Genomic DNA, 16,093 nt, shown 5'->3' on the forward strand with positions numbered 1-16,093 from the left:
AATATAAATATTTATATATAAATACATAATGTGACTAATTTTGGAATATAAATAGTATTTTTATTATGTATATATATTACCTCGTTGCACCATAATAATTGCCACACGAAGTTGAGAAATAATGGGACTTGTCTCAGTTCTAAAGCAATTGTCAAATGAGGAAAACTCAACTCTTTACGTGTCAATATTATTTGGCCTCATTATCATCACCATGTTCTTGTTTCTTAATTTCACAAGAACAAAAAACAATCAAAACCTTCCTCCGTGCCCACCAAAGCTACCCTTCATTGGAAATCTTCATCAACTAGGAACACTTCCACACCGTTCCTTCCATGAACTCTCAAAGAAGCATGGCCCTCTAATGTTGTTGGAGTTGGGACAAGTCCCAACTCTGGTGGTTTCGTCCGCAGACGTGGCCAGAGAAATCATCAAGAACTATGATGTTATTTTTTCCGATAGGCCCCAAACTACGGCTGCAAATATTTTTACTTATGGATGTAAGGACGTGGGTTTTGTACCATATGGTGAAGAGTGGAGACAAAAAAGAAGAATTTGTGTTCTTGAACTTTTAAGCGTCAAAAGGGTTCGTTCTTTCTGCTTTGTTCGCGAACAAGAGGTTGCCGAATTGGTTAGTAGACAAATAATTATATTTTTAACATATTTTCTCGTGTAAAATTATTTTTTTAGCATGAAAGGTAATTTTTGCATAAATATCTTTTTAGTTTGTTTTATGTTTAGATTAATAAAGATCATTTTTTTTAATTATAAAAATTTTAACACCATATCATAAATAAATTATATAAATGCTTATTATTTTATGATTTTATACTCATATTCATGTTGGTCATCATTAGTAGAATTTTTTATTTTGCAAATTAATAAATATTTAATTATTCTATTGGTTCCTATAGTTTCGCAAAATTTTCAATTAGGTTCCTATACTTTTTTTCCTTTTAATTGGGTCCGTACAACAATTTTTTTTTTCAATTAGCTCCCTCTTAGTAGTAATTGGATTAATTGTATAGGGATCCAACTAAAAAAAATATTGGTGCAGAGACTCAAATAAAAGGAAAAAAAGTGTAGGAACTCAATTAAAAAAAAATTTGGTGCAATGACTCAATTAAAAAAAAAAGTATAGGAACCTAATTAAAAATTTTGCGAAACTATAGGAACTAACAGAGTAATTAAACTATTAATAAATTTAACTATAATATAATTAACATATTTCTGTCACCAGTGATTATATTTATATATTTATATACCTCTAAAAGGTTGTTTTTAGTGAATTTTTGTTGTTTGAATAATTAAAATAAAAATTAAATTTTATATGTATATATTTATTTTTAGAAAAAAAATTGAGGACTAACAATTTTAATTTATATTAATCAATATTTTTTGCCAATAGTTCAATACTTTTAATCCGATAACCTAATACTATACTTTAAGCCAATACTTTTAAATATTTTTAGTTAATTACTGATCAAAAATAATAAATTATATTAATCTTGTAATATTGTTTATATATATATATATGTATATATTACCATAGTTAGCTTGTATCCAACATTTTTATGTGTAGTATTTTACCGTATTTAATTTAATACATTTACATGTTTGGATACAACATATTAGGTGGGTGGAATACGTGAATCATGTGTAAGAAACAAAGGATCTTGTGTGAATCTAAGTGAGTTGCTAGTTTCAACATCAAACAACATCGTATCAAGATGTATTCTTGGACAAAAGTATAATACTCCAAAAGATTGTAACGACAAAAATTTCGGAGAGCTTGGAAGAAAATTGATGAGACAATTTTCGTCTTTCAGTGTGAAAGATTTCTTCCCTTCATTTGGTTGGATTGATTCTGTTAGAGGTTTGATATCAGATATGAATGCTACTTCTATAGCATTTGATTCTTTCTTAGAAGATGTAATTGAAGAACACATCATCAGGAGAAGGAATAAAGAGAAGAAGAAAGGTGATGATCATTTTGAGAAGAAAGATTTTGTTGATATACTTGTTGAACTTCAAGAGAATAATATGCTTGAGTTTGAGGACTCTCAAGATAACTTCAAAGCAATCTTAGTGGTATCTCTTTCTCTCTCTCCCCATTTATTTTTATAATTTTATTATTACATGAGCTTTACTACTATATGAGTTTCACCGTAGTAATTCTAAAACTAATATGTACAACAAACTTCAATTTCTAAAAGAATATATTTATTAGAAAAAAGAATAATAGAGTAAAGTAATAAATAAATCTTTAAAAATTTATATTTCGAATAGATTAGTCTGTATAAAAAATGAGGTTAAAGTATATTTATTGTCTTTGAAGTTTGACAAAAGTTTCAAAAATACCTTTAAATTTTATTTTGTTTCAATTTTGTTCCAAAAGTTTTTTATTTGCATCAAATATACCCTCAACGGCTAAATTTTTTAAAAAAATTAACACCAATCTAACAATAATGCATGAAAATTATGCTTGATTTGCTTGTGTTAAGGGTTATTCTTATGAAATTGTTGTTGAATTGGTCTTAAATTTTTTGAAAAATTAACCGTCAGGAGTATATTTGATGTAAATCGAAAACTTTTGGGACAAAATTAAAATAAAATAAAATTTAGGAATATTTTTGAAACTTTTATCAAACTTCAGGGACAAAAAATATACTTTACTCAAAAAATAAGTATCAATAAAGTCCTTTAAAATAATAAATGTAGGCATAATATCCTTAAATTATCTCCTATAATTATTAATAAAAACTCGTAATTTAAACTAACTTGTCTATATTTATTATCTTAAAAAATTTTATTAATATTTTTTTAAAGACTAATCTATCCAAAATAAAAATTCTCAAGAATTTATTTTTCATTTTATTTGCTATAATAACTCTTGGTATTGCACCATTCTTATGCTAGCTGTGTATAATTCAAATTTATGTTCAATCAATTTTTAATAGTCCGATAGTGACCTACCATAATAATAACATGTGACAGAATTTTTTTTATTAATATCAGTAATTTTTTTAAATTTAATTTTTATTCTAAATTCTAATTTCTAACTCTAAGCTTTCTAAAAGATAAGAGTTAAAAAGTTATTTTATTATTATAATAAAAATTTAATTAATATTAACTAATTAAAAATTAATTATTTTATTGATGATTATACAAATTAAAAGTTTTTCTAATAATTTCAGGACATGTTTGTTGGAGGAAGTGATACTTTCTCAACAACTCTAGAATGGACTTTTGCTGAGCTCCTCAAGAACCCAAAAGCCATGAAGAAAGCTCAAGAAGAGGTAAGGAGAGTTGTGGGGAGAAAATCAAAGGTGGAAGAAAATGATGTGAATCAAATGAACTATTTGAATTGTGTGATCAAAGAAACTCTAAGATTGCATCCTCCACTTCCTCTCTTAATTCCTAGGCAAACAACTTCAAGTGTGAAAGTACAAAGTTTCAATATTCCTCCAAAAACTAGAGTGTTTATAAATGCTTGGGCGATTCAAAGAGACCCAAAATTGTGGGAGGAGGCTGAAGAGTTCATTCCTGAGAGATTTGAAAACAACCAAGTTGATATAAAAGGGTTGGATTTTCAATTAATACCATTTGGTGTTGGGAGAAGAGGTTGTCCTGGAATTTCTTTTGGGCTTGTTTCTACCGGATATGTTCTTGCTAATCTTCTATATTGGTTTGATTGGAAGCTGCATGGTGAAGATGAAGGTGACATAGACATGGATGAAATGTGTGGACTCACTGTTAGTAAGAAAGTCTCACTCCATCTTCAACCCATACCATACTCTCTTAGTTCTTAGGCTTAATGTGTTGTAACAATAAGAGGAGTAAAATATCGTTTTTGTTTTCTAACGTTTGGGATAAGTTCTATTTGTGTTCCTAATGTTTAAATTGTTCTATTTGTATCCCTAATGTTTGTAAAAGTGATTCAGTGTTATTCTGCTGTCAATTACACATCATGAGCTTTAGTTGGAGTTCTAAAAATCTCTTTTTGAAGTTAGAATACAAATGTGTGGGTCAAAACCGATGATCCACTTCGGATAATAACTCATTAAAAGTTAAAACTAATCCCTGCAATATATATATATAATTCACTTTTTTAAGAACATAATTGAACTTGAACACAAATTTTGGATACAATATTAAAATCGAACACATTCAAGTGAGACCTAATTGAGAATGAATACATCCAAGTGAGAATAATTAAAAAATATAATCTGATCTCTATTAGTATAATTGACGGCAGGATAACATTGAATCACTTTTATAAATGTTAGGAATACAAATAGGACGATTTAAATGTTAGGGACACAAATAGGACCAACTCCAAATGTTAGGACAAAAATAATATTTTATTCTAATAAGAGTGGATACTTAAAAAAAATATTTTTAGTGACAATATCTATTACTTTTAGCGACAATAAAAATAGTCGTTAATATATTATTTATTGAGAACTATATATTGTTTGCCTTATTTTTTATTGTTAAAAATATTGTTTGTCTTATAATTTGTTATTATAATAACATATAATAATAAAATCAAATATATGAATACCACAAAATAATAAATTAATTAAAAGAAACAGTGACCATATATATATTATTATTATGTTATTACTATTGTTAAAAATTTGTCACAACCTAATTTCTTTTGTAGTGTATGTAATAACGGATATGTTATTTGTAATTATTTTTATTACATGATAAAGAGATGAATGTGAAATTAAATAGTGTATAAATAATATTTTCATTCTTTTCATATACTTGGTAGATATTTCATTCTCCAACGTCTTATTCCTTTTGATATTTTCACGAGAAACAAACAAGGGACACCGATTAAACCTCATCACATGCATTCCACTATAGCAATTAGCATGCACCTTGCTTGTTAAATGTCATTTTCCAATTTCATTCATAACATTACAATTATTGGACTATATATACTATTTGGATTTTAACTAAAATTAAAGTTTTCAAATCAAATATAAATCATAATTCATGTCATTTAATAATATTCACAAATATAAAAGAAATAAAATATTAAAATACATACGTTTTGGTTGAGTCATTTAGATAAAAAAGAGAATTAAAAACAAAAATAACATATAATATAGTAGGTATAAATTATATAATATTAAGAGTATTCAGAATCAGATTGCAGAAATAAAATTGAAAACCAAGAGTATTTAGAATGAGAGGTTCAAGATCAATGTCTTATTGTCTGGCTAATTGCGTCTATGGAGCCAAATTTTGTGAATCGAGTAATCAAATGTGAGTATATATCAAAAATCAAACACGGTTAAAGATTCAACTAAGAACACTCAAGAAGCATGGATCAACAGTAACATAGTATATGTCAAAAATCAATTAAGTAGCAGATTCGTTAAAAGCACTGGGAGCACCTCTCTCAAAAGAATAATACATTGAAGCAGCACTGGCAAGTCTTGGTGAAGAATACAATACATTTGTCACTGTCGCAATAGCAAGGATAGATCACACCATGAAAGCGAGTTTAAAACACAACTCTTGACTCAAGGAGAGTTGAGTGAGCTAGGATCAATGCAGGTGAATATTGCTCAGAGTGATAAAATTCAAGATGGATCTCAAAGAAGAGGCTACAACAATTACAATAGCAGAGGCAGCTCTCGAGGCTCCAGAGGCAGAGAACAGTTCAGGGGTGGAGGCGGACGATCCTCATGATGGTAAGGCAGTAGACCACAATGCCAATTCTGTGACAAGATTGGCCACACGGTTGTTCAATGCTACCATCGCTTTGATCAAGACTTCATGAATCCTCACCTTCAACCTCTAAACACAGCTCAACCATCTTCTCTTGCATTTCACAATGACTCAAATCCAAGAACCTCTCAGCAGCAACAACAATTTCCAAACACATCACAACCTACCTCTTTCAATCCTTAAACACTCCTCATCATGCCTTCATCAGTACCAGACACTGCATGGTACTTTGATTCGGGAGCTTCTCATCACATCACCTATGACTCAAGAAACCTAAATACAGGAACAAATTATGAAGGCACAAAGTAGGCTTTTAGAGGTAATGGCCAAAGTATAAAAATTAAGCATATTGAAAGTACATTAATGCATGCATCATTATCCAATACACCATTTCAATTACAAAATCTGCTTCATATCCCTATCATCTCCAAAAACTTAGTAAGTGTAGCCAAATTTGTATTAGACAACTGTGTATATTTTGAATTCTGGCCTTATTTGTGCAATGTGAAATGTCAGATCTCCAAAAAAATTCTTTTTTAAGGACTGCTTAAAGATGGACTTTACAAATTTGAGGGAGTTCAAATTATTCCAAGAACTTTCAACCTCAATGAAAATAGTATCACCAAACCTACTTATTACAACACTATCACTCTTCCTGACACTAAAATAGATCACATAATCAATCTCACCACCCCTTTTATAAGCCAATCAACACAACCACAAATTACCAAGCCTAACTCACTCACACACCTCACATCACAACTCATGTCAGCACCCATTATTGTAGAAAAACCAAATAACACCACCACTGCTCACACAAAGTCTCAACCAATGTCAAAGCCAACACAGTCACACAATAAGCCATCAAATGCTCATAGCACAATTCAGCAATCAACAAAGAAATCAAATCACATTCCACTAGTGATTTGTCATCTAATAGTGAAAATATAAATAAGCCAGTTAGATATGCAAGTGTGTTAATAGCTTGTAAAAATATGAGTCTTGCTGCACAACTATAGCATAGAAAGCTGGGCCACCCATCTGAGAAAGTCACTTTTATTGTAATAAAACAATGCAATGTTATTCACAATGATTCAATAAATAAAAATAGCCTTGAACCCTCATTATGCCATGCTTGTTGCATTAGCAAAATTCATCAATTACCTTATTTTGATTCCCACACCAGCTATGTACCTTTAGATTTGATCTTTTCTAACCTTTGGGGACTTGCACCTGTGTATAGTAGAACTGACTGTAGGTACTACATATGCTTCATTGATGCAAGCACAAGACACTCCAGCATCTACCTGCTTCAAACAAAAACTTGCACAAGACACTCCAGCATCTACTTGCTTCAAACAAAAAGACAAGCTTTTGATACCTTTCAAAAATACAAAGCAGCAATTGAACTCAAAACTGGACTGAAAATAAAAGCCTTACAAACTGACAATAGAAAAGAATATCTTTCTGTAGCCTTCACCCAATATCTTGAAACAAATGGCGTACAACATAGACTTACCTGCCTTTACTCTCATAAACAAAATAAAAAAATAGAAAGAAAGCATAGGCATACAACAGAAACCACCCTAACCCTCTTAGCTTAAGCAACCCTTCCCATAGCCTTTTGGGGGTAAAGCAGCCCTCTTAGCCACCTATCTTATCAATCTACTCCCAAATCCCAAGTTAAAAAATACCTCACCTCATGAAACTCTCACCAAAACCAAGCCCGATTACAACTTTCTCAAACCTTTTGGCTATACCTATTATCCATTCTTCAGACCATACAATCAAATCAAATTCAGCCACAGATCATAAAAATGTATCTTCATTGGCTATGTTCCAAATCATAAAAGTTACATTTGCCTCTCTCCAAATGGCAAAGAGTTCACTTCAATAGATGTTATCTTTAATGAATATGAGTTTTTCTATAATCAACTATTCCTTTCCCAAGCCATCCCTACCCCAACACCCCCTCCAACCCAAACCTCCCCTCTCATCTACCTACCCTTGGCTGCTACCTCAGCAACACCTCCCCCCATCCCTCCTCACAGCCATCCTCATCAACTCTGCCTCCACTACCCACCCAGTCTCAACCCCCCAAGCCCTCTACCCTTACATACATTACATGATACTTCCAATACTATTAATTTAATACCTGCATCATTACCTGCTTTACTTGTTTCTATGGCTAATAATTTTTTTTCTGTGGCTACTGCTGCTAATGCCTCTGCTAGTCTTTTTTCATTGAGTACAGGTGCTCCCCAACCTGCTCATATTGAGGTCGTGCTGCCACTTCCTCCTCCTGCCCTAGTCAACCAACACCCTATGCAGACTCGCAGCAAGACAGGGAGTCTCCAGCCCAGGACCTATGCAGCAATGCCTACCATCCCTGCCCCTGACCTCACCCACTCTCTGCCTCAATCTGTTCACCAAGCCCTAACATGTCCCTATTGGAGGCAAGCTATGCAAGAGGAGTATGATGCCCTCATGCACAATAGCACTTGGCAGCTAGTTCCCAAGCCTCCACCATACACTGAACCTGTGATTGGCTCCAAGTGGGTGTTTCGAATCAAGAAGCACCCATATGGCACCATTCAGAAATACAAAGCCCAACTCGTCGCAAAAGGTTTTTATCAACGAGAAGGGGTCAATTATGACCAAGTATTCAGTCCTATAGTTCATCTGCCCATAATTCGCGTCATGCTCAGCTTATCACTCTCCAAGGGGTGGTCCATCCGGTAGTTCGACTTCAACAATGCGTTCCTTAACGGGGATTTACAGGAGACTATTTTCATGTCTCAACCCGAAGGCTTCACGTCCCTTGCTCAACCCCATCATGTCTGCAAACTCCAGATGTCTCTATATGGCTTGAAGCAAGCTCGCCTTGCATGGTTCACAAAGCTAAAGGACACTCTTAATTGGTTTGGCTTCACTAACACCAAATCTGATATATCTCTCTTTACTAGGTTTTCTCACTCCTCTGTCATCTACATTCTGGTATATATTGATGACATTCTAGTCACTGGAAGCTCCCAATTGGAAATTTCCAAGTTAATTACTCAGCTGCATGCGATGTTTGCTCTCAAGAATTTGGGGGGAAATGAGCTATTTCTTGGGTATTGAGGCTGTGAAACCCAACGGCAGTGACATGCTCCTCTGTCAAACTAAGTACATACAAGACCTGATAATCAGAGCAGAAATGCGTAATGCCAAGGCAGTACCAACACCCATGGTATCCAGTCTCAAGCTGTCAGCTTATGGTGAGGATATCCACCATAACCCAGTCTTGTACAGATCTATAGTTGGTGGCTTCCAATATGCCACAATTACTAGACCTGAAATTACCTTTGTTGTGAACAAAGTCTCTCAATTTATGCATACCCCTCTGGAAAGCCATTAGAAAGCAGTTAAACGGATCCTACGATACCTTGCAGAAACAATAAACTATGGCTTGAGATTCTAAAGAACTAATGAATGTCGAATCTACGGCTTCAGTGACTCAGATTGGGGCAATGACGTTGATGACAGAAAATCTACCACTGGATTCTGTGTATTCCTAGGTCCAAACCTAGTCTCATGGTCAAGTAAAAAACAAAATACAGTCTCAAGGAGCTTCACAGAGGCAGAATATCGAGGGTTAGCTGCTGGCCTGACTGAAATCATCTAGATTCAAAATTTGATGAGTAAAATAAAAATTCCATGCCCCACCATACCAAACCTCTACTGTGACAGCCAAAGTGCAGTTTTACTGGATGCAAACCTAGTCCTTCACAATAAGAGCAAGCACTTTGAGCTTGACCTTTACTTTATAAGAGCATGTTGCACAGAAGAAAGTTAACATCCTGCACATCCCCTCCCAAGACCAAATAGCTGATAACTTCACAAAATCTTTTTCCAGTCTCAATTTTCTCAAATTCAGATCCAAGCTTAGAGTTGCAGAATGAATGCAAGCCAACAACAGCCCTAATAAAAGCAGCACTACCAAAGGGAACTCCATGGAACAAAGTAGCAGGGTTGATGTTAGCAATAATGTACAAGTGAACTGCAACTAAGTGATAGTTAGAAAGTTAGTTACAACTAGAACTAACAAGAAGTCTCTAAAAGTTGTTAGTTATATTTCTAGTTAGTAAATTCAGTTACATTCCTGACTATATATATCATATAGCCATAACCACCTGTAAGAGAATCTGCAATAATTTCATTCTCCTTCCACTACAAGAAAATGGAACATTTGTAACAAAAAATTTGTATCAAATTTAAAATTGTTACAAAAAATAGTATTTTGTAATAATAATATGTGATTGTTACAAAAGAATAATGTTTTGTAACAACATTACAAGTTGTTGCAAAACATGATAATATTTTGTAACAATCTATTTTATTTTGTTACAAATTATGTTAGTTTTTGTAACGAGATGGTGTTTTGTTACAAAATATTGTAATATTTTATAACAAAAAAATAACAAGTTGCAAAAATTCAAAATATTTTGTAACAAATTTTGTTTTTTGTTTCAAAAACTCCAATTGTTTTGTAACAAAAAATTAATTTGTCACAAAATTCAATATTGTTTGTAACAAATTAATTATTTGTCACAAAATATAAATATATTTTATAACATTTTTTTTTTCAAAATGTTAAACACTTTAAGAGTAAAAAAAATTATGTATATATTTTTTTCAAAATAATTTTATTTTGTAACATCCTGCATTTTTTAAAATCTAAATATAAATAAATTGTGATTTTAGCTTATTAAGTTTAAACTTTATAATTTTAGAAATTATTTTATTCGAAATAATTAAATAGATTCGGAGATAATTTCATTATAAATCAATTAAGATTCTTAAGTAATTTTATTATAATTGAATATTTTACGTAATTTTAATAATTAAAAAATAAGAAAGAATTGTATATCTTAATTTAAGTAACTTTTATCATGAAAAAGTTATGACTTATTATTAACTTAAATTTCTTATTTTATAAACTAAATTAAGAGTAATTAAATTAATTTTATTAATATTTGGAGTTTAATTAATTAATATTTTTATGCAAATTTTATAATTGGTTATTTGAAATTAAAATTCAATAATAGAAATGTTATACAATTTAATTTAAAAAATTTTATAATTGGTTATTCTTGTGCAAATTTTATAATTGGTTATTTTTATAAAATTGTTATATTACTCGTATATATTTTATTCTAATTCTAAAATTACCAAATAAAATCCTAATTTCACTAAATTCCTAAATTTATACCCTAAATCCCTAAATTAAAACACAACGCACACACACATACTTTCAGAAAGAAAGGAAAAAAATGGAGAAGGAAGGAAAGGGAGTTCTTGAGAGAACTAGAGAAACAGAGGATGAGAGATTGAGGGAGAACGGGACGCAGAGGGAAGAGGAGAAGAGGGAGATGGTGCCGGTGTGTATCCTTGCCACCATCACCATCGTTATCACACGAGAGAAAGAGAGCCCGTGTTCGAGAGAGAAAAGGAGATGCTGTCTGCGTTGCTGCCTCCATCACGACCGATCCGCCACCGCTACTGCTAGGGTTCGTTGCCGCCACCTCTGCCAACGCCGACGAGCCCGAAGAGAGAGATAGGAGTTCGCAGAGAAGAGAGACATGACGGGGAAGATAGGGGCTCGTATCACTGCTATCGTTGCTGGAGACAGAGGTTTCCGTCGATCTGCACGCCGCTGTTGCCATCGGAAACCACTGCTGAAGCCACGATGCCATGGTGGTTGCTACTGGAGCTATACGCTACTGCCGTTGGGGCGCGGCCAGTGATGGAGGTGTTGTTGAAGACTCTATTTCGGTTTAAGTCCTTCACTCCTTTAACTTGTTCTACTTCCACTTTTACTTTATAGTCATCTTATTTCTGCTACCTTGTCTCTATTCTATTCTTTGTCAGTTACAAAAATTTCGAATTATTATTGTTGCTGTCAGAGAGGGCTGTCAGGATTGCCATTCTAGTTCTAATGTCACTGCCACTGCTACTGCTAGGAGAGTGAAGAGTCATTGGAAATCCTACTGCTGTTGTCGAGTTTATTATTAAGGCGACATCGAGGTAGGGGGTTTAACTTAAATGACTTTAATTTTAGAATGCTCATAAAGTTTATTGAATGACTGTAAATAGATTTAATTTTTATGAGTAATTGATTGGTTATGTGGATATTGAATTGTGGCTGGAAATGTGATTGAGCTTGTGGTTTTTGTGAAATTGATTGATTGCTTGTGAATTATGAATTGTTGATGAGTGATTGAATGCTGAATCTTGATGGATTGTATTGGTTGATTACCGTTGGGCTGGTTATTAAATATGTTGGGATGGTGGTAGAATTGGTTGGTGATTGTTTTGAAATTAATTTTGAGAAATATTGAAAGTTAAACTTGAAATGCTAAACTTTATGTTGAAAATCAGAGTTTTGAAATGAAACGGCAACTTTGAAAGTGCACCAGTAACTTAATAGAGATTGGAATAGTATGAGACTAAAATCTAAGCGAACTACAAGAAGTATAGTTATTAATATTCAATTTTAAAGATTTCGTATTAACTAGAGAGTTAGTTATGATTTTTCAAAGTTGAATAGTAAAATTTGATTTTCTGCATTACTTTCAAACAGAGTTAGAAACTTTGAAAAGCTATAACTAATTATGTAATGATTGGAATTGTATGAGACTAAGTCTGAGTTAACCTTGGGAATATAAGAAACTAAACTGAAAAATTTGAGACCTTTTTGTTAAATATAAAATTTATGGAGAATTTTTAAAGTTAGGTTGTTAAATCTGTCCTGCAGCAGAAAAGGTCAAGCATGGCAGCAACTTGTTTGTCTTGCTGCAACTTCTACGAACTGATTTTTGGAGTGAAACTAATTTTTTTATAAAATTTGATTAACTTGATTTATTGCTCTAAAACTTCATAATTTTAGGAGTTAAGGATTGGGAGTTGTGAGTTTTTTAATATTGGTGGTCAAAGCTGGAAAGAAACAGATTTCAGCAAGCTATGCATCAACTTCCAATACTTGTAACTCTTAGAATTGAACAGCAATTGGGTTGCAACTAAGACACACTTGTTTCTGGATGAGCTAGGAGTTTTCAAACCAAAATTTAGCTTAGTTGGAGTTTTGTAATAAAAGTTATTCAAATTGAAAGGTACTAAGCTTGTTGGCTTCTAAAAGAGATTCTGACTAATTTTTACTTAAGTTCGAGGTTATGTAACTTCTTCATTAAAAATGGTATTAACCTAAAACCAACTGAGAAAGAAATATGGATGAGCGAAGTTGAACCATATTAATTTTTAATGTTATTGTATTTAACTTGGATTTTATACTGAATTTTGAATATCACATGTTGTTGCTGTTTTCTGGTTTTACGCACTGCAGAGCAGTCACGGGTTTTTCTCTATTCCTAAGGATAGAGAAATCAGAAAATTATGATCTTTAGTTTGTTAGAAAGCTTATTTCAAGATGAACGTCTAGACATAAAGTTTTCAAATTTTGAGTTTATTTGCTATATTAAAAACAGAAAAGAAGATATAGTGTTAAGAATGTCTTAGTAACAGTTATGAGTTCATAAAATTAAAGATTAACCTTAGCGTTATATGGCTGATTCAATGTTAGAATTTGTTTGATTCTGAATTGATTTGATACTGGAAAGGTTGAAAAGAGTTTGGTAAATTGCTTGGTTGGGACCCGTAAGGGTGGTTAAGTCCTATTTTCAGAAGAGATCATGTCCGAATTTTTATAAAAGTATAAGGATCTATTCATGACATTTTACTTGTGTCATGGTTGAGAAATGACAAATGTTCTATTATTTGGTTTGATAAATTTGGTTGTGTATTGGCTGAGAAATAAGTTGTGAATTGGTTGTTTCTGTTGAAACCGTAGACGGTGGAAATATCCAAGTTTAATTTTAGGGGAGGTTCTGCCAGAATTTTTCTAAACATTTTGGATAAAACTTAATGAAAAAAATTATAATTAGTGTTATATCTTGTTTCTAATTTTTTGTTTTGTTTTTTTTTTATTTACAGGAGTGCTGAAATGGTGACCACATGCTACCTTGAGGGCTCAAGAATATTTTCTATTCATAGAGACACTAATCTATGTTAGAACTTTTAACTTTTGGTTGAACTTATGCAAGACATATAACTTGTAGAACTAATCAATGTACTCACTAAAGTTATTTTGTTTTAAAATAATTTTAGCTAAATGAGACATGTTTGAATTATGTATGTTTTTGCATATTATATAAATGTAGACTTGCTTGTTAAAACAGCTAATAGATTAGTTAATTTAAAAAATAATTTAGTAAATTATGCATGCAATTTGTATTAAAAAATGGTTACAAAATAATTATTTTGCTTTTGTAACTAAAGAAAAAAAAAGTTACAAAATCAAGTTACATTTTGTAACAAAATTTTATGATAGGAAAAAATAGATTGTCACCAAAAATACCTTGAAGATCAAAATTTGTTATCACTTTTGTAACGACTTCTGGTTTTTTGTATCAGAAAAATTTGTTACAAAATATCACTTTGAATTGTAACAGTTCCATTTTTTTTTACAAAAACTTTTTGTAACGGAACATATTGCAACGGCCCCCTTTTTTTGTTACAAAATCCTTTTATTTCAAAATTTCGATTTTTTGTAACAATTTTTTTGTTACAAATATTGATTTTTCTTGTAGTGTTCAAACCAAATTTATTTTCTTCTTCTCTCTCTGCTCTTCGCTTTATCATCATCATCTCTGGCCTGATACCTTATAGAAGTACTATATCTTAGTGTCATTGGAACACTAATGTATCTTGTTAATAATACACGACCTGATATATTATTTGTTATGAATTTACTAGTAAGGTGTAGTTTTTCTCCAACCAGATGACATTGGAATGAAATCAAACAAATTTTTTGATATCTTTATGGAACAATTGATATGGATTTGTTTTATCCATATGAATCAAAGTCACAATTAGTTGGCTATGCAAATGCAAGATACTTGTCTAATCCACACAAAGGAAGATCTAAACAGGATACTTATTCACATATGGTAATACAGTTATATCATAAAGGACCACAAAACAGACAATAGCAGCAATATCCTCTAATCATGTTCTTGGCTCAGGAGTTTAATCCAATATATTTTGTCATCATGTAGACTGATTGATCATAAAATAGGTCAAACTATTTTGTTTGAAGATAATATAGCATGCATTGCTCAACTTATGGTAGATACATCAAAAGTGATAGAACAAAGCATATTTCTCCCAAATTCTTCTTTATCCATGGTCTTCAAAATCAAGGGACAATTGATGTCTAACAGATCTACTCAAGATAGAGATAATCTGACAAATTTATTTATAAAGTCACTTCCAAAATCCTCTTTTAAAATATTGGTACATCAAATTTGGATGGCCGATTTTGAGATATTAAATAATGTCGACAAGAATGGGAGGCTGTACTCTCTTTTTTTTTTTGTCAGATTTTTTTTTTCTATTGGATTTTTCTTGACAAGATTTTTAACGAGACAATCATCATGACAAAGGAATTATATTCTTTTTCCTTCACTAACAACTTTTCTCATTTTATTTTTCTTTAGTAAGGTTTTAACGAGATATAATCTTAAATGAATATCCAATAAAGAGTATTGTGAAATGCATGAATGCCCATTAATGATATATGACTTTCTATTGGCGGCTCAATTTTTTAATACCGAAGGTCTCAACTTCTCAAGGCAAACTATAGTTGAAAATATAAACTTTATACGTATATAAATAAAGAAGCCTAATCTAAAAAAAAAAAATACACAACACTGACAAAAAACTTTCTCTCCCTATGTATACACTCATATAAAAAGTGAATATACATACATATGAATTATCTTAGTTATATTGAGATCATAATATTGGAAAATATTAATACTATAATTCTCTATTTATACCTCTTATTTTATATTTATTTTTTTTCTTATTTATTGAACCAAATAAATAAAATAAAAATTTGTAAAATTGTATAACATGGAACTGAAATATATTTCGTAACTTATATATGATGAGCATCTTTGAATAGTCTTTGATAAGATGATACTGTACAAATTAAAGTCATACTACAATAATGGAAGTAATAATTGTAACTCTGATGAGATAGGTTTTTTTTTTGTTTTTTTTTTTTGTTTTTTTTTTGTTTTTTTTGTTTTGTTTTGTTTTAATAAGCTACTGCAAACAATAATAGAGGGCAAGCTAAGAATTTAACGTGTACGATATATATTTATTATATGAAATATTTTTTAAATATTTAAATTAATAAAAAAATTTACGAAAATTTTTTTTAGATTTGTATAAATTTTTA

General features: G+C 31.3%; 1 protein-coding gene across 1 annotated transcript; it reads left to right on the plus strand.

Moving 5' to 3' along the window:
* Nucleotides 1–3,993, plus strand: LOC112736312 (cytochrome P450 71A1). Its single transcript, XM_025785705.3, has 3 exons — nucleotides 1–628; nucleotides 1,633–2,088; nucleotides 3,195–3,993. Exons 1-3 carry the CDS (start codon nucleotides 122–124, stop codon nucleotides 3,807–3,809), a joined length of 1,578 nt encoding a protein of 525 aa, XP_025641490.1. The 5' UTR covers nucleotides 1–121; the 3' UTR covers nucleotides 3,810–3,993.
* Nucleotides 3,994–16,093: the final 12,100 nt, after the last annotated feature.

Source organism: Arachis hypogaea, chromosome 13, assembly GCF_003086295.3.
Source record: "Arachis hypogaea cultivar Tifrunner chromosome 13, arahy.Tifrunner.gnm2.J5K5, whole genome shotgun sequence".
Classification (NCBI taxonomy): Eukaryota; Viridiplantae; Streptophyta; class Magnoliopsida; order Fabales; family Fabaceae; genus Arachis; species Arachis hypogaea.

Bases quoted from the DNA above. Each gene is read 5' to 3' on its own strand.
- LOC112736312 (XM_025785705.3), top strand. From the start codon at position 122: ATGGGACTTGTCTCAGTTCTAAAGCAATTGTCAAATGAGGAAAACTCA. The intron at 629-1,632 runs GTTAGTAGACAA...ACAACATATTAG, and splicing joins AACAAGAGGTTGCCGAATTG to GTGGGTGGAATACGTGAATC. The intron at 2,089-3,194 runs GTATCTCTTTCT...TAATAATTTCAG, and splicing joins ACTTCAAAGCAATCTTAGTG to GACATGTTTGTTGGAGGAAG.